Source organism: Oncorhynchus clarkii, chromosome 20 (genome assembly GCF_045791955.1).
Source record: "Oncorhynchus clarkii lewisi isolate Uvic-CL-2024 chromosome 20, UVic_Ocla_1.0, whole genome shotgun sequence".
In the NCBI taxonomy this organism is placed as follows: domain Eukaryota; kingdom Metazoa; phylum Chordata; class Actinopteri; order Salmoniformes; family Salmonidae; genus Oncorhynchus; species Oncorhynchus clarkii.
The window spans coordinates 31,365,893-31,393,390 of NC_092166.1; the positions used below are offsets into that span (position 1 = coordinate 31,365,893).

At 42.5% G+C, this 27,498-nt stretch overlaps 2 protein-coding genes across 2 annotated transcripts in view; one reads left to right on the top strand and one right to left on the bottom strand.

Annotated features, from left to right (window-relative positions):
* Window positions 1-6,694, bottom strand: part of LOC139376202 (epidermal growth factor receptor-like) — a 77,832-nt gene extending 71,138 nt beyond the window's left edge. The window contains exon 1 of the mRNA XM_071118497.1: window positions 6,624-6,694. The gene's annotated coding sequence lies outside the window, so the exon portion shown is untranslated. The remainder of the gene's footprint in view (window positions 1-6,623) is intronic.
* LOC139376203 (matrix metalloproteinase-16-like) overlaps window positions 1-27,498 on the top strand; it is a 45,695-nt gene that overhangs the window by 1,323 nt on the left and 16,874 nt on the right. Inside the window, exons 2-7 of the mRNA XM_071118498.1 lie at window positions 656-804; window positions 1,022-1,036; window positions 4,611-4,727; window positions 6,642-6,808; window positions 6,919-7,056; window positions 23,078-23,254. Coding sequence (XP_070974599.1) covers window positions 656-804; window positions 1,022-1,036; window positions 4,611-4,727; window positions 6,642-6,808; window positions 6,919-7,056; window positions 23,078-23,254 — 763 coding nt within the window. The remainder of the gene's footprint in view (window positions 1-655; window positions 805-1,021; window positions 1,037-4,610; window positions 4,728-6,641; window positions 6,809-6,918; window positions 7,057-23,077; window positions 23,255-27,498) is intronic.

The following is a 27,498-nucleotide window of genomic DNA, read 5'->3' on the forward strand; positions in this document are numbered from 1 at the left end:
GCCGCCACCTCATGGCTCTTGGCTACAGTAAACGGGGGATTGGGTCTGACAATGACCCCTGGACGACACTGAACCTCTGCTTTACTCAGGAGTGCAGTGGTGGCAGTGTCACTCTGTGTGGGTGGCAGCTTTGACCAGTGGTGGTTAGAGGTAGAAACACAGAGTGAATGTCATTGGGAACTGATTCGGGTAACTGGGCATAGCCATGTGGGTTACAATGTTCAGCCTTGAATACTGGACTTCGGTCCATCCTAATATGCAGAAGATCTGAACCTGAACAAGGCATTTTCTCTGTCAGTGTCACTGTGTGTGGGGTGGAAGCTTTGAGCGGTGGTGGTGATAGACAGCCCTGAGTGTTCCTGTAACTCTGGAAGGCATGGAGGTATACTGTAGCCCGTAGGACGTGGCTTACAGGCTACACTTCCGTCCCGAGAGTTATGAACCTGGACTGTACGATCAGTTTGACTCACACTCGAGACGTTATGAACAAGGACAGACCTGCGTCCGTTCCACGCTGTCATTTCCACCTTGGTGACAATGACCAAAATGTAGCTTATAACTCACGTAACAACAAGGTAATAGCAGCATTTGTCATGACTCTCTCTCTCCCTCTCTCTCTCTCCTCCCTCTCTCTCTCTCTCTCTCTCTCCTGTAGGGATGGCTACAGAAGTACGGCTACCTGCCCCACACAGACCCCAGAATGGCTGTCCTGCGCTCAGCCCAGACCATGCAGCAAGCCATAGCAGCAATGCAGCGCGTCTACGGCCTCAATGTCACAGGGACACTGGATGAGAGGACCACATAGTGAGTAGATACACACGCACACACACACACACACACACACACACACACACAGAATGGCACTGATGTATCAGTGAAAATAGGAACACAAAAACGTAATTATCACCAATGATAAATGTATGTAGCCTACATGGACTTATTAGCTCCAAAATCTCTAACTAGCAGCCCATTGAGATCATAACACTTTTCATTCTTCTCTTTCTTGCTTAAATTGATGAAGTGATATCACACTAAGGTGAGGCTCTATCTTTTACATATTATCTCTGAGCACAGTATTCCAGAATGGAAAGAACCATTTCAGTCAACTCAATGTCACATTTTTATGGTCATATATTTACTTTGTTTTGTACTATAATATTTGTTTCGCTCCCAGAAGCAATATACGGTGCTTTCGGAAAGTATTCAGAACCCTTGACTTTTTCCACGTTTTGTTACGTTACAGCCTTATTCTAAAATTGATAAAAGAAAACATTTTCCTCAGCAATCTACACATAATACCCCATAATGTGTGAGAGCGAAATTACAAGATGATGTTATTATGCTGTTATTGCATCAAAGTGTTGTTTTATGAAATAGGTTCTTAGAACACTGTCATCTGTGTGTGTTCTTCTGAGTTGGGCATCTGGGGGCTTAATGCTGACAGTGGATTTACGATGCATTTGGTGATAAAATCTAAAGAAAGCATTCCATAGCATGAGTTAGTGTTTGTGTTCTGGGAGGTACCAGGGTGGAGATGGCTCGGGTATGGATAATTATGAGAGAAACCTTGTTTTGGGGGTCAGACCCTGGTTTCCACACAATGAGAACAGTCTATACAGCAGATACTGTCTGCTGTGAATTATTAATTTATTTCATATAAAATCCTAACAAATCTTAACCCATTTCACACATCTGTTGTTTGTCATGAACATTCAGGAGGATGTACTTTGTTATAAAATGCTGTGGCTCAAATCCGCTCGTTGGGCTCTCAACGAATCATCTAAGGGTGGTTCGTCGACCAGCTTTATTATTGCAAAAATGAATCAATGTTATTAATACTTTTTGAATAAAGTAAAATCCTGATTGGTGATTGATCTTGTCTCTCCTCATTATTGATTCAAATTTCCACGACAAATGACAAGGTGAAAACTTTTTTTTTTGTAAACATTTTTGCAAATGTATAAAAAAACATAAACAGAAATACCTTATTTACATAAGTATTCAGACCCTGTCTGAACCACCAAGTCTCTTCCTAGAGCTGGCCCCCCGGCCAAACTGAGCAATCGGTGGAGAAGGGCCTTGGTCAGGGAGGTGGCCAAGAACCCAATGGTCACTCTGACAGAGCTCTAGAGTTCCTCTGTGAAGATGGGAGAGCCTTCCAGACAACCATCTCTGCAGCACTCCACCAATCAGGCTTTTACGGTAGAGTGGCCAGACGGAAGCCACTCTTCAGTAAAAGGCACATGACAGCCAGCTTGGAGTTTGTCAAAAGGCACCATGAGAAACAAGATTCTCTGGTCTAATTAAACCAAGATTGAACTCTTTGGCCTGAATGCCAAGTGTCACGTCTGGAGGAAACCTGGCACCATTCCTACGGTGAAGCATGGTGGTGGCAAGATCATGCTGTGGGGATGTTTTTCAACAGTAGGGACCGGGAGACTAATCAGGTTCGAGGGGAAAGATGAACGGAAAGTACAGAGCGATCCTTGATGAAAACCTGCTCCAGAGTGCTCAGGACCTCAGACTGGGTTAAAGGTTCACCTTCCAACAGGACAATGACCCTAAGTACACAGCCAAGACGACGCAGGAGTGGCTTCAGGACAAGTCTCTGAATGTCCTTGAGTGGCCCAGCCAGAGCCCGGACTTGAACCGGATCGATACATCTCTGGAGAGACATGAAAATATCTGTGCAGCAACACTCCCCATCCAACCTGACAGAGCTTGAGAGGATCTGCGGAGAAGAATGGGAGAAACTCACCAACATTGTAATTGTTTATTTTTTTAAAATGTAACCTTTATTTAACTAGGCAAGTCAGTTAAGAACAAATTCTTATTTACAATGATGGCCTACCCCGGCCAAACCCGGACGATGCTGGGCCAATTGTGCGCCGCCCTATGGGACTCCCAATCATGGCTGGATGTGATACAGCCTGGATACAGGTGTGCCAAGCTTGTAGCACCATAACCAAGAAGACTCAAGGCTGTAATCGCTGCCAAAGGTGCTTCAACAAAGTACTGAGTAAAGGGTGTGAATACTTATGTAAATGTAATATTTAAAAAAAACATTTTTTATAAATTATCAAACATTTCTAAAAAACTGTTTTTGCTTTGTCATCATGGGGTATTGTGTGTAGATTGATGTAGGAAAAAAACAATTTCATACATTTTAAGGCTGTAACGCAACAAAATGTGGAAAAAGTCAAGGGCTCTGAATACTTTCCGATTGACTGTATATATACTTGAATAACTTTTTTTGTCACACCATCTCTGTGCAGTCTTGCAGTTACTGTTTTAAGGCTTATGATGATGTATTTTGTTTGGGTTGATGTTTAAGGTCAGTGTTAGTAGGATTATTAGGGGACGTAAGATGCAGCTCTACACCGAGTGCACAAAACATTAGGAACTTTTCATGACACAGACTGACCAAGTGAATCCAGGTGAAAGCTATGATCCCTTATTGATGTCACTTGTTTAATCCACTTCAATCAGTGTAGATGAAGGGGAGGAGACAGGTTAAATAAGTATTTTTATGCTTTGAGACAATTGAGACATGGATTGTGTATGTGTGCCATTCAGAAGGTGAATCGGCAAGAAAAATATTTAAGTGCCTTTGAACGGGTATGGTAGTAGGTGTCAGGCACACTGGTTAGAGTGTGTGAAGAACTGCAACGCTGCTGGGTTTTTCACGCTCAACAGTTTCCCGTGTGTATCAAGAATGGTCCACCACCCATAGGACAATGCTTTCAACAACTTGTAGAGTCCATGCTCCGACGAATACAGGCTGTTCTGAGGGCAAAAGGGAGTGCAACTCAATATTAGGAAGGTGTTCCTAATGATTTGTACACTCAGTGTATATTATAGTGGGAAGTACTAGTCCCATTGTCCACTACACTGCAGTATGTAAGGCCGTGTTTGGTATTCTAGTTCAGAGTAGTTCTTGATGTGGCATCAGATATAACCAGTCAAACATCCTGTAGGTTCACTACATGACTAAAAGTATGTGGTCACTTGCTCGTCGAACATCTCATTCCAAAATCATGGGCATTAATATGGAGTTGGTCCCCCCTTTGTTGCTGTAATAGCCTCCACTCTTACGGGAAGTATTTCCACTAGGGGACTTGCTTCCATTCAGCCACAAGAGCATTAGTGAGGTCGGGCACTGATGTTGGGCGATAAGACCTGGCTCGCCGTGGGCGTTCCAATTCATCCCAAAGGTTTTCGATGGGTTTGAGGTCAGGGCTCTGTGCAGGCCAGGCAAGTTCTTTCACACCGATCTCGACAAACCATTTCTGTATGGACCTCGCTTTGTGCATGGGGACATTGTCATGCTGAAACAGGAAAGGGCCTTCCTCAAAAGTTGGAAGCACAGAATTGTCTAGAATGTCATTGTATACTGTAGTGTTAAGATTTCCCTTCACTGGAACTAACGGGCCTAGCCCGAACCATGAAAAACAACCCCAGACCATTATTCCTCCTCCACCAAACTTTACAGTTGGCACTAAGTATTGGGGCAATTAGCGTTCTCCTGGAATCCGCCAAACCCAAACTGTTGTCTTCCTCTTCCCTCCATTGTCCTCTTCTTCCACCTCCACTACTTCCTTTGTTCTTAGTTGGATGAAGAGGCCGAGGTGTGGAAATCCAGACAAACTAAAGGGCATTTCAAGGTCGCGGAAGCGGAGGTACGCACTGACGGGGCAGAAGTGGCAGCGAACACACATCACTTACAGGTGAGAAATGTAGGCCGGCACATGCACGCACATACGCATCACCTACAGGTGAGAGACTCATTCCAGCAGCCTTGATGGTTACCATGACAACCAGCCGTTAGTCAGATTAGCCAAGGGTTATTATAGGGTTCTGTGTTTGTCAGTGTAGTTATTCATTTGTGCTCTCTCTTCCTCCTTGGTGTCACATTCCCTCAGCGTTGCCTTAGAGATAGCACATATGGGCACACACGCACACACACAAACCCACACGGCCACCCGCACGCGCACACACACACACACACACACACACACACACACACACACACACACACACACACACACACACACACACACACACACACACACACACACACACACACACACACACACACACACACACACACATTGATATACATAGAGGAAGAGTTGTTTGTGTGTGAATAGAAGTCAAGTCAGAGGACAGTATAAAGTGATGTAATGGTTTTCAACTTTCTTATTCTTTGCATTCCATTGCAGTTATCTTTCATTTCTCCTTTTAGGAGTACCAGAAGACAAACTGCCAAATTTTAATAGCAAGGACGATCGAGGACGAGGACAACTTTTACTTCGTCCATTTCTCTCCAAATACCTCTATGTAAATCATCCAATAATCGCAACAAAAATATTCAAATTCCCCATCTTATCACGCGTGATTAAGTTTCCACTGTTAATGGGGTCTGAGAGAGCGGGATAAGGGGTGCTGCTCGGCGCTGTGGGAAATTGACAGGTTACAGCCGTAATAGACGATAACACTGTCAATTTATTTAAATCCTTCCTTCCTTCCTGCATGTGAATTGATGAGGCACCTCTTCTAATGGAATGTCAGTCAGCCTGGCTGTCGCTGCTGACTGCACTCTCTACATGAAAATGAGTTGGGGAGAGAAAACGGGGAAGAAAATTCCTCTCGTTCTCTCTCTCCCCCTCCCCCCCTCTCCCTCTCCCTCTCTCTCTCTCTCTCTCTCTGTCTGCGAGCGACTGATAACGACAGCTGTGTTAAAAGTGCAGTGAAAGCTGCCGGGTTTTTGTTGGAATAGTTTAACACAGAAACTTTTTTGAGCGTCTCGTCAACCATTTTAGAGAATATTCTCCCCAAGCAATAGTGGGAGGGGGGGGTTCAGATTTGGACCTACAGTATATGATATGTGGTGCTGTATGTGACGCTGTAGCCATCTGTTTCTTTCTCTATTTAAAATTCTCTGTTTGCGGGGCTGCCTTGTGTTAAAGCTTTGTTGTAGCCTCCCTTCCTGCAATTGAATGACCAAATCACCCTCTAGTGGCCTCATGGGTGGAATGTTATTAATATATTTTTGAATGTCATAATTAATCAACATTCTTTTTTTTTAAATGCTGAAAACTCAGTGTTTCTATGTCAAATGGTTTGTTATGTTTTAGTCTTCTGTGATGTATATAAAGTGTCATATTGGGATGCAAACTCAACATTTAATACATATCTGACATGGTACAGGTGTCTTCTTTTTTTAAAGCCCATAACCATGTGTGTGTGAGGTGCATACTTTTGTTTCAAAGTAGATTTGTTTAAGACTGTGATCTTGATTTAGCCCACTGCAGTAAAAATTAAGAAGGAATGTGTGTATAATTGTTCCGGTTAGATCAGAATAGGAGTTCAATCTTTCTAAGGAGTAAAATATTTTTCTTATATTACTGTCAATGTCTTGTAAAAAAACAATGGCCGGTAAAATGTTGCTCTCATCTAGCTGGTGGTACCATCCAACCTCCCAATAACCCCCCACCCAGGATGGATCACACAATCTGTTTTCCACTTTTATCATATCCCCTATCCATTTCTCTCCTAACATCAGGTCTTTATTGTAAAACACGTTGTCAATGTAAAGAATAATATGTTCTTAATTGACTCACCCTCTCTTCCTCCCTCAGCATAAAGAACGTCACGCCCAAAGTGGGCTCCAGGGAGACCCACGATGCCATCCGGCGTGCGTTTGACGTGTGGCAGGGGGTGACGCCGCTTCACTTTGAGGCCGTCCCTTACAGTGCCCTGGAGAGCGGCAGGCGTGATGTGGACATCACCATCATCTTTGCCTCAGGTGAGAATTGTATTGAATGGTGCCTGGGAGACGAAAACTGAAACTATGTCAATGTCGGCCTAATCCCGTTCTCCCCATGTAAACTTTCAATTAAATTGATCTCACCTCAGGTTTCCATGGCGACAGCTCGCCCTTCGACGGTGAGGGCGGGTTCCTAGCTCACGCCTACTTTCCGGGCCCTGGGATCGGAGGGGACACCCACTTCGACTCAGACGAACCCTGGACCCTGGGGAACCCCAACCACGATGGTGAGAGATGGAAAGAGGGAGAGGGAGAGAAAGGGGGAAGGAGAAAGAGGGAGTGGAGAGGGGGTGGGGAGGTTCAGAGAGAAAGATTAAAGGAATATAGTTGTGAGAGAATCATATCAAAGACTAACAAGTCCAAAAATGGATACAGTCCAGTGATGTGCGGTGAGGTCGGTGGCTGGGTAGGCACTGGCTATTATCAATGCCAGATTTACTCACAAATAGACATCGATGAAGCCCAAATTCTCCATATAACAGATAGCTCCAACAACCAGTGACATAAGCTATTAACCGAAATGAACAAAAAATATCACCAAATGTAAATACCAATGTAGCTAGGATACACAAGCGATAGCCTCCTATGGCAGCATATTTCATATCATCCAACAAAATGACACACTGTTCAACTCAGCCGTAGGCCGATGTAGAATCCACAGTTACAACTGATGTCACTAAAATACCAATGTATGGACACATTTCATCCGAATAATTTGCAACGCACACACACACAAACACACACACACAAACACACACACACACACACGTAATAATATTATTAGGTGAAATATTATTACACACTAATATTGTATATAATAAATAAGGTGTTAACAAAATGTCCATATCAACAATCGAAATGACTGAAAAGTGTCTCATCAAAACGGAATTCTAGCTTGATAAATCAAATGCATCAAAGGGATGTTGTCCGTTAATCAAAACCATAAACAAGCTAGACACCTTTAGGAAATGAAATACATATTAAAGCCACTAAAGTATAGACAATGGTGAAAATGAGGAAGTAAGCTACAAAGGAAAATCTTTTATTAAAGGTATCTGAGGCTGTGGCCAGGATTCAGCACTGCTGAATGGACAGCGCCTTGGAGGCAACTAATGTGATAGCCTACAGGTTAACTCCTTTGTGCTGAATGGTAAGCAGCACTATTCTCATGTTCAGTCAACAGTAACCTAACTGGGGGGGAAAAATGCATTTAGACCTACCTTGGCTTGGAAATGAAGTCCATCCGTCTGTCCGTCAGGGTGAACCTCTCCGTGGTAGTGTTGTGGAAGTCCTATTCATTCCTTTTGAGTTTGAAAATCAAAGTGAGTCCTTCCACTGTTTTGAAAATGATTTTACACTCTGGGCTGCATTTTACTGACTGTGAGATCACCAAGTTTAACAGTGAATAAATGGAACTTCGGGCACTTTTTCTCTTATCTTGGCCTGCACCCCATTAAGCTGGGATGCCATCACTGAGGACCCATTGTATGTTTGAGCTAACCAGCTTTTCAACTCAGTTGTACTTCCCCAACGCTCCCAATACATAATCCGCCAAGGCCGCAGCTCGTTTGCCATCACTCACTAGTGCAGAATGATTAACCAAAATGTTGGTTATTAAACAACTAATTGACCGACGCACCATTTCTCTAGAGAGAAATCAAATCATTCACGTGAGAAATAAAGTCAAGAACTATGTGGGACGCTGGGCTGAATGGAGTTGGAGTTTTCATGAAGCAAATATTCAACCTAGTTCAGCGCATAAACGTGGTAATTAACTACAATGACCATTGTGCCTGTTCTTTCTGGCTCGGACAGAGATAGATACACTTTTACACCTGCTACATTAGGTTAGATACACACAGACCACATAGACCACATGAAAGAGGAATGTACACAACAGTGACGAGAGGGATAGAGACAGTTTGTGAAAGTATGCCTTATCTACTTTGAAGAGCAAGTAAAATGATTTAGTCAAACAGCTCTGCAGCATACTTAGGCAGGTTAGCCTAGATAAATAGGATGACTGAAGACAGTACAGTATAAGGAGGACAGAGATAACGTTAGATGGTCTGGCTGGCTGGCTGCTATTGCTACTGAAATCATTTCGATGGGTGTTTACTAGAAGATACCGACCCTACCTTTACAGTTGTTTACACTGAGCTGCACTGGGGTCGGAACACAATCATGGTTACTTTAAGACACTGTGGAGCCAGCGCGATATATGGGTCGGAAAATCTACCTCAATGTAGGGGTGTGATATGCCACTGTACTACAAATTGTACCTTTATCCACACTGATACATTGAGAAGATTGAAATAATAATAACAACAAAGAAGCTAATTGGCTGAGAATGACATTCCAAAATGGCTGCTGTGGCTACTGCTAGCTAGCATAAGGACGAAAATGGTAGTTTTCTGAACTAATAATCGAGCTGAAACCGAAACGACCTCGAAAAGCACTAATCGCTAGGCACTATCCCTCACATCATTCAATTCCCAAAACGCCTCCTTGATTTCACTTTTAGCCACATAATGAAAAATCACAGAGATCTGGGCTTTGTTTGTAACATCTGTGGTTTCATCTACTTCTACTGCAACAAACGGAGCCTGATTAATCTCATCTTCAATGTCCTTTCGAATCATATCAAAAACTGCTTCAATCAAATCATTCCTTATTCTGTTTGATAACCGAAAACACAGTGGAAGTTTTTTTTAGCAAGCTTGTACTCAAATCAAATAACATTTTAAAACAGGTTACACCTGTTTTACAGTGAACCTTACAGTGAAATGCTTACTTACAAGCCCATATCCAACAATGCAGTTTTACGAAAAATATGTGTTAAGCATTATAAGAAATAAAAGTAACAAATAATTAAAGAGCAGCAATAAAATAACAATAGCGAGGCTATATACAGGGGGTACTGGTACAGAGTCAATGTGCGGGGGCACCACGTCGAGGTAATTTAGGTAATATGTACATACATGTATGTAGAGTTAAAGTCACTATGCAGAGATAATAAACAGAGAATAGTAGCAGTGTAAAATAGGAGCCTTATGGCTTGGGGGTAGAAGCTGTTGAGAAGCCTTTTGGACCTAGACTTGGCGCTACAGTAACGCTTGTCGTGCGGTAACAGAGAGAACAGTCTATGACTAGGTTGGCTGGAGTCTTTGACAATTTTTCAGGCCTTCCTCTGACACCGCCTGGTATAGAGTTCCTGGATGATTGGAAGCTTGGCCCCAGTGATGTACTTGGCCGTAAGCACTACCCTCTGTAGTGCCTTGCGGTCGGAGGCCGAGCAGTTGCCATACCAGGCAGTGATGCAACCATGCTCTCGATGGTGCAGCTGTAGAACGTTTTGAGGATCTGAGGACCCATGCCAAATCTTTTCAGTCTCCCAAGGGGGAATAGGTTTTGTCATGCCCTCTTCACGACTGCCTTGGTGTGTTTGGACCATGATAGTTTGTTGGTGATGTGAACACCAAGGAACTTGAAGCTCTCCACTACAGCCACGTCGATGAGAATGGGGGTGTGCTCGGTCCTCCTTTTCCTGAAGCCCATAATCATCTCCTTTGTCTTGATCACATTGTGGGAGAGGTTGTCCTGGCACCACACGGCCAGGTCTATGACCTCCTCCCTATATGTGATCAGGCACTGTTGTATCATCAGCAAACTTAATGATGGTGTTGGAGTCGTGCCTGGCCATGCAGTCATAAGTGAACAGGGAGTACAGGAGGGGACTGAGCATGCACATCTGAGGGGCCCCTGTGTTGAGGATCAGCGTGGCGAATGTGTTGTTACCTACCCTTACCACCTGGGGACGGCCCGTCAGGAAGTCCAGGATCCAATTGCAGAGGGAGGTTAAAAACCCAGGTTCCTAAGCTTTGTGATGAGCTTTGAGGGCACTATGGTGTTGAACGCTGAGCTTTATTCAATGAAAAGCATTCTCACATAGGTATTCCTTTTGTACAGGTGGGAAAGGGCAGTGTGGAGTGAAATTTTGTTCTTTTGTTTTTGCTTGTCAGCCGGAATCAGGAGCATAGAATTATGGTCAGATTTGCCAAATGGAGGGCGAGGGAGAGGCTTTGTACGCGTGTCTGTGTGTGGAATAAAGGTGGTCTATAGTTTTTTCCCCTCTGGTTGCACATTTAACATGCTGGTAGAAATGAGGTAAAACAGATTTAAGTTTCCCTGCATTAACCCCGGCCAATAGGAGCGCCGCCTCTGGATGAGCGGCTTATGGCCGTATACAGCTCATTGAATGCGGTCTTAGTGCCAGCTACGTAGACAGCTACGAAGAACATAGATGAAAACTCTCTTGGTAAATAGTGTGGTACTCTACCTCAGGCGAGCAAAACCTTGAGACTTCCTTAGATATCGTGCACCAGCTGTTGTTTACAAATATACATAGACCGGCAACCCTTGTCTTTACCAGAGGCTACTGTTCTTTCATGCTGATACAGTGTATAACCTGCCAGCTGTATGTTATTCATGTTGTCGTTCAGTCACGACTCTGTGAAACATAAGATATTACAGTTTTGAATGTCCCATTGGTAGGATATACGTGCTTGTAGTTCGTCTATTTTATTATCAAATGATTGTACGTTGGCTAATAGGACCGAAGGTAAAGGCAAATTACACACTCGTGGTCGGACCTTCGTCCTCGATATCTCCGTCTCTTTCTCCTGGGAATGACGGAGATGAGGGCCTTCTCGGGTGTCTGGAGTAAATCCCTCTCGTCCAACTCATTGAAAAAAAAATCATCTTTCAATACAAGGTGAGTAATCGTTGTCCTGATTTCTTGAAGCTCTTTTCGGTCAGAAGAGATTGTGGTAGAAACATTATGTGCAAAATAAGTTACAAATAACGGGAGAAAACACACACAATAGCACAATTGGTTAGGAGACTGTAAAATGGCATCCATTCTCTCCGGCGCCATCATTACAGCAAAATGTTAACTCTTGTTTCCCTAGGTAGCATGTTGCTCTAATAAGGTTCTTCAAAATCTCACAGTTTTCCTTTACCTTAGCATTGTGGATGGTCACTTGTTGTTTTTGCCCATCATTTAACGCCAGATCGATCAAGTGTTCTCAAAAGTTTATAGGGTGATCTGGTGTTGAATGTGCGATGCTGACTTTTCGTGTTTGTTGAGGGCATTGGTCAAGTTGTTGAGATTGCAGTAGCCTGCCTTCCACCCAAACGTTGTCCCCGGTTGAGAAGAGCAGGCAGGAGAAAGAGTACAGGCGGCTTCTAGTAGCGCAGTCACACAGCCACTCTTTTATTTTACACCACTTTTGTTTAAACGGTCGTATGATTTTCTGTCCCTTCCTCAGGTGTTGGTCTCCCTCTCTGAATTATATCAAGTTTTCTTTGGAAATCTAAGTATTTTCATAGTCCCCAAATCCAGAAAAAAAATTCAAGAAAGCGTACAGTATTATATAGAGCCATTATTGCATGGAACTCCCTTCGATTTCATATTGCTCAAATGAACAGCAAACCTGGTTGAATTTTTTTTATAAACAACACACGGCACAACTCCTCTCCCCTTTTTCACCTCGATATTTTGTGTGTACTGTATGTATTGATATATAGCTATGAGTGACATTTTTAAATGTATATTATGTAGTTCTGTCCTTGAGTTGGTTTTGTCTATTAATGTTCTGTATTAATGTTTTGTGTGGACCCCAGGAAGAGTAGCTGCTACTTTCGCAACAGCTAATGGGGATGCTAATAAAATACCTAATACATACAGTAACTTGGAATTTGTTTGAGGTACAATAGTGTCCATTTAGTCATGTTGTTTTTGCGAGCAAGCTTCGTTCAGTTTAAGGGATGCACGTGTCAACATTATGTAGACATGCCTAAATGTGCAGAGCTTTCCCACAAAACATGTTTAGGCAACATGCAAAATATGAAATCCACTCAATGCAACAAATGTCAGCTAGGCAAAGCAGTGAGTCCTACCCTGACCCTGTCCGTTAACAGTGACTGGAATCATGAACGGCCATGTGCATCAACGATTTGAATGGATTTTAAAGGATGGGAAGGAAGGAATGCATCCCGTGGTGTCTTTCCTGAGGTTTTGATGCAGTTTCTGCACATTTTGGGATTTTGAGCTTAAAAACCGCCAGAATCACAGAGAAAAGACATTTGATAATAGAATTACCATTTTTTATATAATTGTATTTTTTATTAGGCTTTTCATAACAGCTTTAATTTTATTAGACTGCCTACCCTGACTGCACGTCACTGATACAGTTTGCATTTCAACAGGCTGCATTGTATTGCACCACACCCTGCTGTTATCAGATATAAACCCTCACATTTTTATTCTGTTATGCTCAGGGAGTGTATTGTACTGTAGCTGCAGGGAAGGGTGGAGTGGGGATCCAGCCTGCAGCCCTAGAGAGCTGCAGCTTGAAGAGGGTAATCAGATCCCTCTCTCAGCCCTGTCAGCCTCCATCCATCCACCGTCAGGCAGCACTTTACTTTAATTACCCTGCTGCCAGCCTGCTCTGCTCTGGCTGCCGTTAGTACTGCCTGCGGAACAGCACATCTAGAGGGCTGTCAGGCAGCATTAACTGGCACAACACTGCCACTTAGATAGGCAGTCCCCTCCTAGGCCGCCTTCTTGTCAGTGTGCAAAGGGCAATAGCAGCCAGTGTTTTGTTTGTTTCTTGGTTCAGCTTTTTGTCCTGTAGCCCCCTATCACTTCTCCTCAGTTGCTTCTTGTTATTATCTCTGATTCAGATTTCTCTCTACATGTTGTTTGAAATCATGGCTACCCATACAGAATAGACTCTGGTTCAATCCTTTGCCTCAGCTTGTGTGTGTAAATCAATGACTGGAAAACAGAGCTGCCAACTAAGGGTTTAGCTGCATGTTAAGAATTGGTTAATGGGTTTTCACAGTGGTGTATGTAATCGTGAATGTTGTATGTTGACGTGTGCTAACGGTGGCCTGGTCTGTCCCCTGGGTATTATTATGGGCTGTAGTTAATGGAGGAGGATGAGGCCATGCCTTGTGGTGGCTAGTTCTGTAGGAGAGATGGAGTGGGTTTGGGGTGAAATGGGAGGAGGCAGAGTGTATGCCTGTATGGTTGCTTATTTTACCCCCGAGAAATGCTTAATACAAATCATTTATCTTATTTCAATATATTTTTCTAGATATTTTATCTTAATAAGACGATTAGTGAAATATCTTGAAATAAGACAAATGACTTATATTAAGCCTTTTTTGTTGTTGTTGTTGATTAAAATAAGCAAAATGATCTGCTTATGAAGTTACATAAATTAGTTTGGTAAGAAAAATATAATTATCACTCAATATAAGATATTTAGTATTGCTTAAATTTCCGTTGTTGCCATGTTGTTCTGTAGCTATGATAGATGGAGTGTGTGGGGGGGTTAGGGTGGCTAGTTGTTTAGATAGATAGAGAGAGAGAGAGGGAGAGAGAGAGAACAGAACAGAACATTGTACAATTGGCAGCAACATGCTGAATTGTGTGTACAACTTACATTTTAATATTCAAATTGGCAATACAAACTAAAATACAATAAACAACAGTTATAGGCAAAAAAAGAATGTTCATCATCAACTGACCAGCAGGCTGGGATGGCGCTGCAACAGAAATGCTCAGTCCTGCAGTGGATCAGTTCCAGTTTAGCTGAGGAGCGGGTCTGGTATGACTACTTCTCCAGGTCAACCAGTTCTTCTGGTATCTAATAAATTAAGGTCATCCAAAAACTGCAGTTTGCCTGGGTGCACTGTTGATATATTCAATAACAATCAGCGGGCCGAGCAGAGTTCATTGAGGTACAGTAGGCCACAAGATATACTGACACTGTCCGACAGCACACCATGATACCTCACCACCTGGTGTCTATTCGAGAGGAAGTTGCCTATCCATCAGGTGAGTGATGGGCTAAGCCCAAGCTCGGTATTACATCCTGGTGATGATGAGGTTGTGGCAGACATGGTTGAAGACTTTGGTCGCCAGGGAGCAGATGGAACCATTCTTATCCTGGGACTTGAATAGCTCATTGGTTAGATCCACCAGACAGTGTGGTTGATTGGCTTTGTAGACATCCATACTGTTGGGTGTCAATTTGGGGTAGGATGTCACTGAGAGCCCCTTCAGTGATAAAGCGCTCAGCTACTTTGCTCACTAGAGAGGTTAGTGGCTTGGTTTTCTGATATTTTCTGTAGACTTCCCAGGGTTGGACCTCTGGAGCAGGGTGTGCTGGTTAAAAGGAGGGCAGCAGTGCTGAGTTGATGGGTGGTCGGGACTGTGCTAATTTTGATAGTGCTTTGTTGATTTCATTTGCTGTTTGTTTTCTGTCACGTGGTCTAAGACCCTCTATGCGGAAGGTTGCCTGACTTCTGAGAGGTTGGTTAAGCCATTGATGTTCTTATGCCACTGGGCGGGATCTTGCATTTTGAGGGCTTGGATCTTATTTCTATATAATGTCTCTTTCTCAGCTAGTTGTGTAGATAGGAGGGTCAGCTGTTGCTGTTGCTAATGTGTTGCCTGTGCTCCTGGCTCTTTGTGCTCCTGGCTGGAGTAGATATAATGTTGTAAAGAGCAGCCATCGCCCTGGGACATCTTCACCCAGCTAGCACATAATGTTCTGAGAACCATATGTTTTTTAGAGCTTGGTGAGAGCATGGTTGTCCTATGGTTATTTTGCATACCACCGTCCCACAAGTTTCTGGGAATGGTGCAGGATAGTTGCTCAAATTGGTCCAAGAAAGTTAAAGGCACAGTGCAGGCGTTTTTATATCAATATCAAATCATTCCTGGGTAACAGAGTGTGGTGTCAGCAAAACAATCTCTCACTCAACGTCCACAAAACAATGGAGATGATTGTGGTCTTCAGGAAACAGCAGAGGGAGAACCCCCCTATCAACATCGACGGGACCGCAGTGGAGAAGGTGGAAAGTTTTAAGTTCCTCGGCGTACACATCACGGACAAACTGAAATGGTCCACCCACACAGACAGTGTGGTGAAGAAGGTGCAACAGCACCTCTTCAACCTCAGGAGGCTGAAGAAATGTGGCTTGTCACCTAAAACCCTCACAAACTTTTACAGATGCACAATTGAGAGCCTCCTGTCGGGCTGCATCACTGCATGGTAGGGTAGCTTAGTGGTTAGCCTAGTGGTAGCCTATAAGGTAATTGTTGGACTAGTAACCGGAAGGTTGCAAGTTCAAACCCCCGAGCTGACAAGGTACAAATCTGTCGTTCTGCCCCTGAACAGGCAGTTAACCCACTGTTCCTAGGCCGTCATTGAAAATAAGAATTTGTTCTTAACTGACTTGCCTAGTTAAATAAAGGTAAAAAATAAAATATGGTACGACAACTGCACCGCCCACAACCGCAAGGCTCTCCAGAGGGTGGTGCAGTCTGCACAACGCAGACCCCTACAACACCCGATGTCACAGGAAGGTGAAAAAGATCATCAAGGACAATAACCATCCAAGCCACTGCCTGTTCACCCCGCTACCATCCAGAAGGTGAGGTCAGTACAGCTGCAAAGAGACTGAATCAAAGAGACTGAAAAACAGCTTCTATCTCAAGGCACTCAGACTGTTAAATAGCCATCACTAACACAGAGGATGCTGCCTACATACAGACTTGAAATCATTGGCCACTTTAATAAATGGATCACTCGACACTTTAATAATGCCACTTTAATAATGTTTACATATACTGCATTATTCATCTCATTTAAAAAAATGTATTTTACCTTTATTCAACCAGGAAGGCAAGTTGTGAACAAGTTCTCATTTACAACTGCGACCTGGCCAAGATAAAGCAAAGCAGTTCGACACATACAACAACAGAGTTACACATGGAGTAAAACAATCATACAGTCAATAATACATTACAAAAACAAGTCTATATACAATGTGAGCAATTGAGGTGAGATAAGGGAGGTAAAGGCAATAAAAAGGCCATGGTGGCGAAGTAAATACAACATAGCAAATAAAAGCACTGGAATTGTACATTTACAGTAGGTGAATGTGCAAAGTAGAAATAATGGGGTGCAAGGGAGGAAAATAAATAAATACAGTAGGGAATAAGGTAATTGTTTGGGCTATTTATAGATGGGCTATGTACAGGTGCAGTGATCTGTGAGCTGCTCTGACAGCTGGTGCTTAAAGCTGGTGAGGGAGATAAGTGTACACTACCGTTCAAAAGTATGGGGTCACTTAGAATTTCCTTGTTTATGAAAGAAAAGCAAAAAATTGTTGTCCATTAAAATAGCATCAAATTGATCAGAAATACAGTGTAGACATTGTTAATGTTGTAAATGACCATTGTAGCTGGAAACAGCTGATTTTTAATGGAATATCTACATAGGCGTACAGAGGCCCATTATCAGCAACCATCCCTCCTGTCTTTCAATGGCACGTTGTGTTAGCTAATCCAAGTTTATCATTTTAAACGGCTAATTGATCATTAGAAAACCCTTTTGCAATTATGTTAGCACAGCTGAAAACTGTGAATTGAACATCCTTGGTGATCTCTACTGCCTCTGATCTGGCGTACTCACAAAACACAAATGCTTTATTTGTCAATTATGTCTGAGTGTTGGAGGTAGCCCCTGGAAATGGTGCCATCTGGTTTTCTTAATATGAGGAATTTGAAATGAGTTATATTTTTATTTTTGATACTTAAGTATATTTTAGCAAATACATTTACTTTTGATACTTAAGTATATTTCAAACCAAATAATTTTAGATTTTTACACAAGTAGTATTTTACTGGGTAACTTTCACTTTTACTTAAGTCATGTTCTATTAAGGTATCTTTACTTTGGGTACTTTTTCCAGCACTGGTTGGCAGTGCCCACTAATTGGTCACACCTGAGTGCGTGTTGATGCCGTGCCATGATAACAAAATTGTTTGTGTCCTACTGTATCTATAGCCTTAGTACCAGTCTCTTTAGCTAACATTCCACTCCTTGCCACTCCTTGTCATTTCCAAAGAGACTGACCCTTTCGGTAATCTTCAAATATGAACATTCTATCATTAATGAGCTCGAGGAAATCAGAGGATTTGATCCTGATTCGATAACCATCACAGCTATACTCCAATCACAATGTTTATGCAAATTAGATTTATAGGAAAACTTAATTCCTTGAATTTGATTGCAAACATTATAGCATTGGGCATTCTGAGGTAATACATTTCATTGCAAACATAAACACAGGGCGTGGGGAGAACAGAGGATCTCCGTTTATTGCATTTTTACCAACCGGCCAATGTGATCGTATCACACCAGAGAAGCTCTAACCATTCAATCTTCCCCGCTAGTTCAGTGTGAAGGCTGAAGCTTCTTTTATATCCAGCATACAAGAACAACCTTGCTACTTGAATATACAGTTGAAGTCGGAAGTTTGCAAACACTTAGGTTGGAGACGTTAAAACTTGTTTTTCAACCACTCCACTCATTTATTGTTAACAAACTATAGTTTTGGCAAGTCGGTTAGGACATCTACTTTGTGCTTGACATAAGTAATTTTTCCAACAATTGGTTACAGACAGATTATTTCACTTATAGTTCATTGTATCACAATTCCAGTGTGTCAGAAGTTTACATACACTAAGTTGACTGTGCCTTTAAACAGCTTGGAAAATTCCAGAAAATTCTGTCATGGCTTTAGAAGCTTCTGATAGGCTAATTGACATAATTTGAGTCAATTGGAGGAGTACCTGTGGATGTATTTCAAGGCCTACCTTCAAACTCAGTGCCTCTTTGCTTGACATCATGGAAAAATCAAAAGAAATCAGCCAAGACCTCAGAAAAAAAATTGTAGACCTCCACAAGTCTGGTTCATCCTTGGGAGCAATTTCCAAATGCCTGAAGGTACCATGTTCATCTGTACAAACAATAATACGCAAGTATAAACCCAATGGGACCACACAGCCGTCATATCGCTCAGGAAGGAGACGCGTTCTGTCTCAATCCCAGAACAACAGTAAAGGACCTTGTGAAGATGCTGAAGGAAACAGGTACACAAGTATCTATATCCACAGTAAAACGAGTCCTATATCGACATAACCTGAAAGTCCGCTCAGCAAGGAAGAAGCCACTGCTCCAAAACCGCAATAAAAAAGCCAGACTACGGTTTACAACTGCACATGGGGACAATGATCGTACTTTTTGGAGAAATGTCCTCTGGTCTGATGAAACAAAAATAGAACTGTTTGGCCATAATGACCATCGTTATGTTTGGAGCCAAATGCTTGCAAGCCGAAGAACACCATCCCAATCGTGAAGCACGGGGTTGGCAGCATCATGTTGTGGGGGTGCTTTGCTGCAGGAGGGACTGGTGCACTTCACAAAATAGATGGCATCATGAGGATGGAAAATTATGTGGATATATTGAAGCAATATCTCAAGACATCAGTCAAGAAGTTAAAGCTTGGTCGCAAATGGGTCTTCCAAATGGACAATGACCCCAAGAATAATTCCAAAGTTGTGGCAAAATGGCTTAAGGACAAAGAAGTCAAGGTATTGGAGTGGCCATCACATAGCTCTGACCTCAATCCCATAGAACATTTGTGGGCAGAACTGGAAAAGCGTTGAATGCATTTAACAGGTGTACCATGTTATTTGAGCCAATCAGTTGTGTTGTGACAAGGTAGTGCCACGTTGGCATAAATGGTCAGGAGACAGGCGCAGAAATGCGTAATAGGTTTTTTTCTCCCCCAAATTACAGCATTCCGTGTAAAAACACGGGGACGAAGACCAAACAAACACGTATAGAAAACACAGGGTTGAAACCCAAACAGAAGAGTGAGGAGTACCTCTAATAAATACACGGGACGAGACCCGAACATACACAAGCGCACAATAATTATTACACGGGACGAGACCCTTAATCATCTACGCAATACAAGTGGCATAAAAGCCAAAGCAACACAGCACAGGTGCTCACACGACCAACGGACATTGTAACAATAATCGACAGGATAATGGTGAACAAAGGGCACAATTATACAATACTAATCACTGGGAATAGGGACCAGGTGTGCGTCATGACAGGTCCGGAGGGATCCGTGACATGTAGGGGTGGTGTACAGAAGATAGCCCTATTTGGTAAAAGACCAAGTCCATATTATGGCAAGAACAGCTCAAATAACCAAAGAGAAAGGACAGTCAATCATTACTTTAAGACATGAAGGTCAGTCAATCCGGAGAATTTCGAGAACTTTCTTCAAGTGCAGTCGCAAAAACCAACCCGCGCTATGATGAAACTGGCTCTCATGAGCTCACTACGACCGCCACAGGAAAGGACGACCCAGTGATACCTCTGCTGCAGAGGATAAGTTCATTAGAGTTACCAGCCTCAGAAACTGCAACCAAAATAAATGCTTCACAGAGTTCAAGTAACAGACACATCAACTGTTCAGAGGAGACTGTGTGAATCAGGACTTCCTGGTTGAATTGCTGCAAAAACCCCATCGAAGAAGAAGAGTGGTGCCGCTCTAGCAGGTAGGGGAGGGGCCGTACTGTGAACGAGTGAAACAGGGAGAAGGGAGGAAAGAGACGAGTGACGGCAACCAACCAACCAAGCCGACTCGCGCTATAGTAGACTAATAGCTTCCATAGCTAGGTTATTTATCCTCAAATGTGATAAATAACGGCAGGGTAGCCTAGTGGTTAGTGTTGGACTAGTAACCGAAAGGTTGCAAGTTCTAATCCCCGAGCTGACAAGGTACAAATCTGTCGTTCTGCCCTGAACAAGGCAGTTAACCCACTGTTCCTAGGCCGTCATTGAAAATAAGAATCTGTTCTTAACTGACTTGCCTAGTTAAATAAAGGTTAAAAAATAAAAATGAAGTGGTACCTGTCTTGACTGCAGCAAACTGGGAGAAGCTAGCTAAACCAGCTAGCTTGGCTAATTGACGCTGCTGTGGATGAGTTCTCATCCTACAGCTACAAATAACAACAACTCCGTTCAGAATATTAGCTAAACAGCAGGCTAGTTGTTGGCTTTTGGTGGTTGTAGCCTATCCTATATAGCCTAATCAACATCTTCCGTTGATTAAATATCCTAACTTTTTCCACACGGAGGCTCTACGACTGTAGCCTATTGCCACTTGTAATGACTTGTGATTGGCCAACAACAAGCTACACGCGTCACGCTACACTCTTGTGAAGAGCGAGTGCTACAGAATAAATTAGAGCATTTCTCTCTCTCTACTGTAGCAGTTGCGTTCGGATCTGTATGGGCCCTTCCGGACAAGTCCGTTAAAATTACACATACTCCAGACCCATGACGAGTAACGTGGCGTCAAGCACGTATATCTGTGGTCCTGCTGCTGTGTGTGTGTGTGTGCGCACCGGTGTGTTGTGTAACAGGACATGAATGTTCCAATGCCTTGGGCAGGGACACTCTTTTCTCTGTAAGCTATGGCTCCCTATAGACACATAATATGCCCTTCACGTTTCCCAGCCTTAATAGCCTCATTCTAACCTTGCCGTTCATAATAGAGTTGAATCCCCAGGTGAAAAACACGAAACCGTATGAATTATAGCCCTATAGACTATAGTAAATGTCAGCAGTGTGATTAACATGTTGATACACTTCTGTAGAATTCAACTGGAAATGAGCCCGTTTTGTAGGTGTGTGTGTGTGTGTATCGTAGCTAGCACATAACGTTCTGAGAACCATATGTTTCAAATTCTTGGTGAGAATTTGGTTGTCCTATGGTTATTTTGCATGCAACTTTCCCACAAAGTTCTGAGAATGGTGCAGGATACCCAGCTTTTACTTTTCTTTTTCAGTTTCTCAGGTAGAAATGTCAATATTTTCAACAATGTTTTCGACAGGTTTCCTCACGGTTCAATTTAAAGTCATGCTCTCAGAACATTCAGAGAACGTTAAGAAACAACATTCTCCTGTGGGAATTTCAGTACTTCAGAAGAATGATTTCTGCAGGTTTCCTCATAGTTCTATTTAATGTCATGTTCTCAGAACATTAAGAGAACTTTCCATAAAAAATCACAAGAACATTAGTAGCGTTCAAGGAACTTTCTAACAATGTTATTTAAAACCATATGCACGGAGTGTATAAAATATTAGGAACACCTTCCTAATATTGAGCTGTACCCCCTTTTGCCCTCAAAACAGCCTCAATTATTCAGGGCATGGACTCTACAAGGTTTCGAAAGCGTTCCACAGGGATGCTGGCCCATGTTGACTCCAATGCTTGTGTCAAGTTGGATGGATGTCCTTTGGGTGGTGGAACATTCTTGATACATACGGGAAACTGTTGAGTGTGAAAATCCCAGCACTGTTGCAGTTCTTAACAAACTCAAACCGGTGCGCCTGGTACCTACTACCATATCACGTTCAAATGCACTTAAATCCTTTGTCTTGCCCATTCACCCTCTGAATGGCACACATACACAATCTCTGTCTCAATTGTCTCAAGGCTTAAAACAGATTCTTTAAACTGTCTATTCCCCTTCAGTTTTTCCCCTTAAACTGCCTACTCCCCTTCAGTGCTCAGTTTGCACCGGGGCCTCCGACTCCTCTTTCTATTCTGGTTAGAGGCAGTTTGCACTGTTCTGTGAAGGAAGTAGTACACAGCGTTGTACGAGATCTTGTTTCTTGGCAATTTCTTGCAAGGAATAGCCTTCAATTCTCAGAACAGAAATAGACTGATGCGTTTCAGAAGAAAGTCTTTGTTTCTGGCCATTTTGAGCCTGTAATCGAACCCCAAAATGCTGATGCTCCAGATACTCAACTAGTCTAAAGAAGGACAATTGTTTTGCTTGTTTAATCAGGACAATAGTTTTCAGCTGTGGTAACATAATTGCAAAAGGGTTTTCTAATGATCAATTAGCCTTTCAAAATGATACTCTTGGATTAGCTAACACAACGTGCCATTGGAACACAGGAGGGATGGTTGCTGATAATGGGCCTCTGTGTGCCTATGTAGATATCCCATAAAAAATCTGCCGTTTCCAGCTACAATAGTCATTTACAACATTAACAATGTCTACACTGTATTTCTGATCAATTTGATCTTATTTTAATGGACAAAAAAATGCTTTTCTTTCAAAAACAAGGACATTTCTAAGTGACCCCAAACTTTTGAACGGTAGTGTACATTCCCACAACTTCCAAGGAACCAAATGTGCTAGCTGGGGTCTATGTGTGTGCATGTGTGTGTGCAGTCACACTGCGTGTGTGTTTTTAATCCCTAGTCTCTCTCTCCCTTCCCAGGTAATGACCTGTTCCTGGTGGCAGTCCATGAGCTGGGCCACGCCCTGGGTCTGGAACACTCCAATGACCCCACAGCCATCATGGCTCCATTCTACCAGTACATGGACACAGAGAACTTCAAACTTCCTCACGACGACCTTCAGGGCATCCAGAAAATCTATGGTACTGTACCAACAGGTAACTGCCAAATTATAGGAAACACCAAAATAAAGTGTCTTAATAGGGAGTTGGGCCAACCACCACGAGCCACCAGAACAGCTTCAATGCACCTTGGCACAGATTCTACAAGTGTCTGAAACTCTACTGGAGGAATGCGACACGATTCTTCCACAACAAATTCCACAATTCAGTGTTTTGTTGATGGTGGTGGAAAACGTAACGTTATGACTATAACTACTGTTCCCTGAATGAGGGCAACAAGATACACCATATTATGGGGAGTCACACTCTTGCGACTTCGGTTGAAGGATCTACAATCACGTCTTCCACAGGTGATAAGCATGCGGCTCGGATTCACTCCTTCAATTTAATACCACTCTTAACCGAGCCCAGGAATGGATGGTGCATTTCCCTCCTTCAGGGAACAGTAGTTATAGTCATAACGTTACATCCCCTTTCAGTCAGTCAACTTCGGTACAACATACAATGGGGAACTATAATCACACCCCAAGCCGACCCCAACGGATAGTAAATGAAACGGCCCATGGCAAACCACCCAGACCTGATCTCACCAGATGCGGCAGTCTGGGTATTGCACACACAACGTGCTGGCTAGTAACTTGCCCCTATCCCAGCCATAAGTACTCTGTTTTCTATACTGGGAGCAGTGACATCCAAGCAATAAAACCTCACAAAAGTGTGTGGTGATGCCCAACTCACCGCAGCACAAATATCGCCTATAGTCAACTCTTTAAACAACGCCCAAGATGCCACCAGACTCCTGGTGGAGTGGACATGTACACCGCTAGGTGACCCTTGCCCCATACTGCTATATGCCAGGGAGAAAGCCTCCACAATCCAATGGGAGAAACGCTGCATAGAGAGCGCCCTGCCGCGAGCTGGATTAGCAAAACAGATTAAAAGTTGATCACATAACCAGATGTCCTGGGTACGTTTAACGTATGTGCGTAAAGCCCGCACGGGGCACAGGGCATGTAACCTCTGTTTCTCTTCAGACGGAAAAAAAGAGGACACAAAAAGGGAACTAGTTCAAAAGCTAAGTACCTGTAGGACATAGCCATGACTTTTGGAGCGAAGGCCGCATTTGGACGCAATGTCACCTTAGAGCTGAATACAGGAAGGGTGTACGGATAACGCGTGGAGGTCCCCAACATGTTTAGCCGAGGCCAAAGGGAGGTTTTGTAGGAGAGGATCTTCAGATCCACCGACTCCAGAGGCTCAGTGCCTCCAAAACCAGTGCCAATTTCCAACTCCCAATTCCTGTCAATTCTGGGATTATGTCCTCCATTCTTTTGGTTATTATTGATGCATACCTTTTATGATCCATGTTAAGAATTGCAATATGTCTATAGGAACTGCATTCCTTCTTATCCTTACCCGCTTTTTGGAATTACAGATGTGATGGCTTCTCTCCATGGTGGTAGATCTCCCTCTCGTAGATTCCAGTTCAAAGAGGCCCGAAGTAGAGGTGTTAGTTGTTCTCTGAAGGCTTTGAACCAGTCATGCCATGATGATGTGGCCTGGAGATCTTTTTGCTTTTAGATTAAATATTGCATTATTCATTTCTTCAGTAGTTATTTCTGAAGTAAGTTTATCATTTTGCTCTGTTCCAACTGAAGGGAGATCAAGTGAGTTAAAAAAAAAAACGCTCTGTTGTCTGTGCATCTGCCTTCTCTGGTTGCTTGCACAGATTTGTATAGTATGATTCAAACGCATTCTGTATTTCATCCAATTTGCATTTAATCTGCTTTGTTTTGCGGTTTTCATTTTTAGAAAATTGTATTCTGTGCTTATTGTTTTCTGAGTCCCCATGCTAGTCATTTGAGTCTGCTTCGTTATATCGTTCTTTCAGGAACCTAAGCTTTTTTTCTCTACTTCTTCAATATAAATCTGGTCAATTTCCTGTCTTACCCTTTGAATCTCACGTAATATAAAAGGGTCTTTGAAATGACTATGAGATCGTTCTAAGCTTCCTAATGTTTCCTGTAATTTCAGCAGTTTCTGTGCATTTATCTTTTTCTTGAGAGATGATGTGGCTAGGATCTTCCCTCTATTAACCAGCTTAGTGTATCCCACAATGTAGCAGGGGATACTTCCCCATTATCATTATTCTCCAGATAGACGTTCAATTCTGTCTTTATTGATTCCTTGAACGCTGGATCATTCAGCATGTGTGTATTAAGCCTCCATAGAGTATTTCTTGGTTTGCTATCAAGGTGTAGAGTTAGGTCAACTCCATTATGATCTGATAAGTCGTTCTGCCTAACCTTACAATCCTTAAGCCTGTGTCGATCTGCACTGTACATGAAAAAGTAGTCTAACCTGGAGTATTCAGTGTGGCGGGCTGAGTAAAATGTGCATCCCCTATATGACCTATGGAAGTCGCGCCAAACATCAAACAGTCCTAAATCCTGTAAAATCCTATTGATCTTTTTAGCAACCGAGCTAATTTTCCTATTTTGATTTGTACTGTCCAATTGTGAGATTAAAATCATGTTAAAATCCCCTCCACTGATAAGCGTGCCAGAGGTTTCTGTGGCAGTTAAATCAAACACATTCCTAAAGAACACCATGTCATTCCCCGGTGGAGCGTAAACATTAAATGATGTAACTTCCTTGTGATCCAGTTTATGTTTAACAAAGATACATCTACCCTCCTTTCCTTTTATTTCTGATATGAGCTCAAAATTGCAACGCCCCTTCTACCCATTTTATAAGAAGAGAAAATGGTATTCCTATATCCCATAATCTTGAGTTCTCGTGATCAGGGTGGGATAAATTAGTTTCCTGACAGAATAATACGTCAACTCTCTCCCGTTTCATCTTTGCTATTACCTCACTTCTCTTGACGGCACTCCCCAATCTGTTTACATTGAGATTTATGACCTTAAATTCCCCATGATGCATCGATATAAACCAAAAAACCTGTGCACCATAACAGCCTGCTTAGAATCAACCTAAAAAGACAGAAAAAACAAGAACAGTAAAAAAGTTAATTAAAGTGGGGAAAGAATTTGCAAGGCCAGAGGACTGAGGGGGATGAGCCTGACCGCTGGAGGGGCCCCTCACTCAAATGTCAAAATGCGTGATGCAAACAAAAACTTTTTGTGACTCATTAATCTGATGACTGTTATTTATTTAATCCACTAACTATGTTTAATTGTTACCCGATTAAATTAATAAATGTAACAATTAACTCATTAGGAATTTGGGGCACCACGGAAGAAGTTGTTTAACTTCTCTAGGATAGCAGGCAGCATTTGGAATTTTGGATGAAAAGCATGCCCAAATTCAACTGCCTGCTACGCATCCCTTAGAAGATAAGATATGCATATTATTAGTAACACTCTGAAGTTTCTAAAACGGTTTGAATCATATCTGTGAGTATAACAGAACTTATAACAGAACTTATGTACCAGGCGAAACCCTGAGAACAAGCCATTCAGAATTAAAAAAAAATTGAGGTCACCCTCTTTTCAATCAATTTTCATTGGGCATCCAGATTTCTAAGGGACTTGCTTGCAGTTCCTACCGCTTCCACTGGATGTCACCAGTCTTTAGAAATTGGTTGAGGTTATTCCTTTGTGTAATGAAGAAGTACGGCCATCTTGAACAAGGGTCACTTCATGTGTACTGTTTGATAGAGGCGCATGACCAGAAAGCATGCTTCAGTTTTGTTTTCTTCCTGTATTGAATACAGAACATCCCGTCTTCGATTTTATCGATTATTTACTTTACAAAAGTAGTTTGAAATGTTTTGGCAAAGTTTACAGGTAACTTTTGAGATATGTTGTAGTCACGTTGCGCAAGTTGGAACCGGTGTTTTTCTGGATCAAACGCACCAAATAAACTGACATTTTGGATATATATGGACGGAATTAATCGAACAAAAGGACCATTTGTGATGTTTATGCGACATATTGGAGTGCCAACAGAAGAAGCTCGTCAAAGGTAAGGCATGAATTATATGTTATTTCTGCGTTTTGTGTCGCGCCTGCAGGGTTGAAATGTTTTTTCTCTTTTGTTTATGGAGGTGCTATCCTCAGATAATAGCATTTTCTTTTTTTTTGCTTTCGCCGAAAAGCCTTTTTTAAATCTGACATGTTGGCTGGATTCACAACTCGCGTAGCTTTAATTTGGTACCTTACGTGTGATTTCATGAAAGTTAAATTTTTATAGGAATTTATTTGAATTTGGCGCTCTGCATTTTTCTGGCTTTTGACCAAGTGGGAAGCTACCGT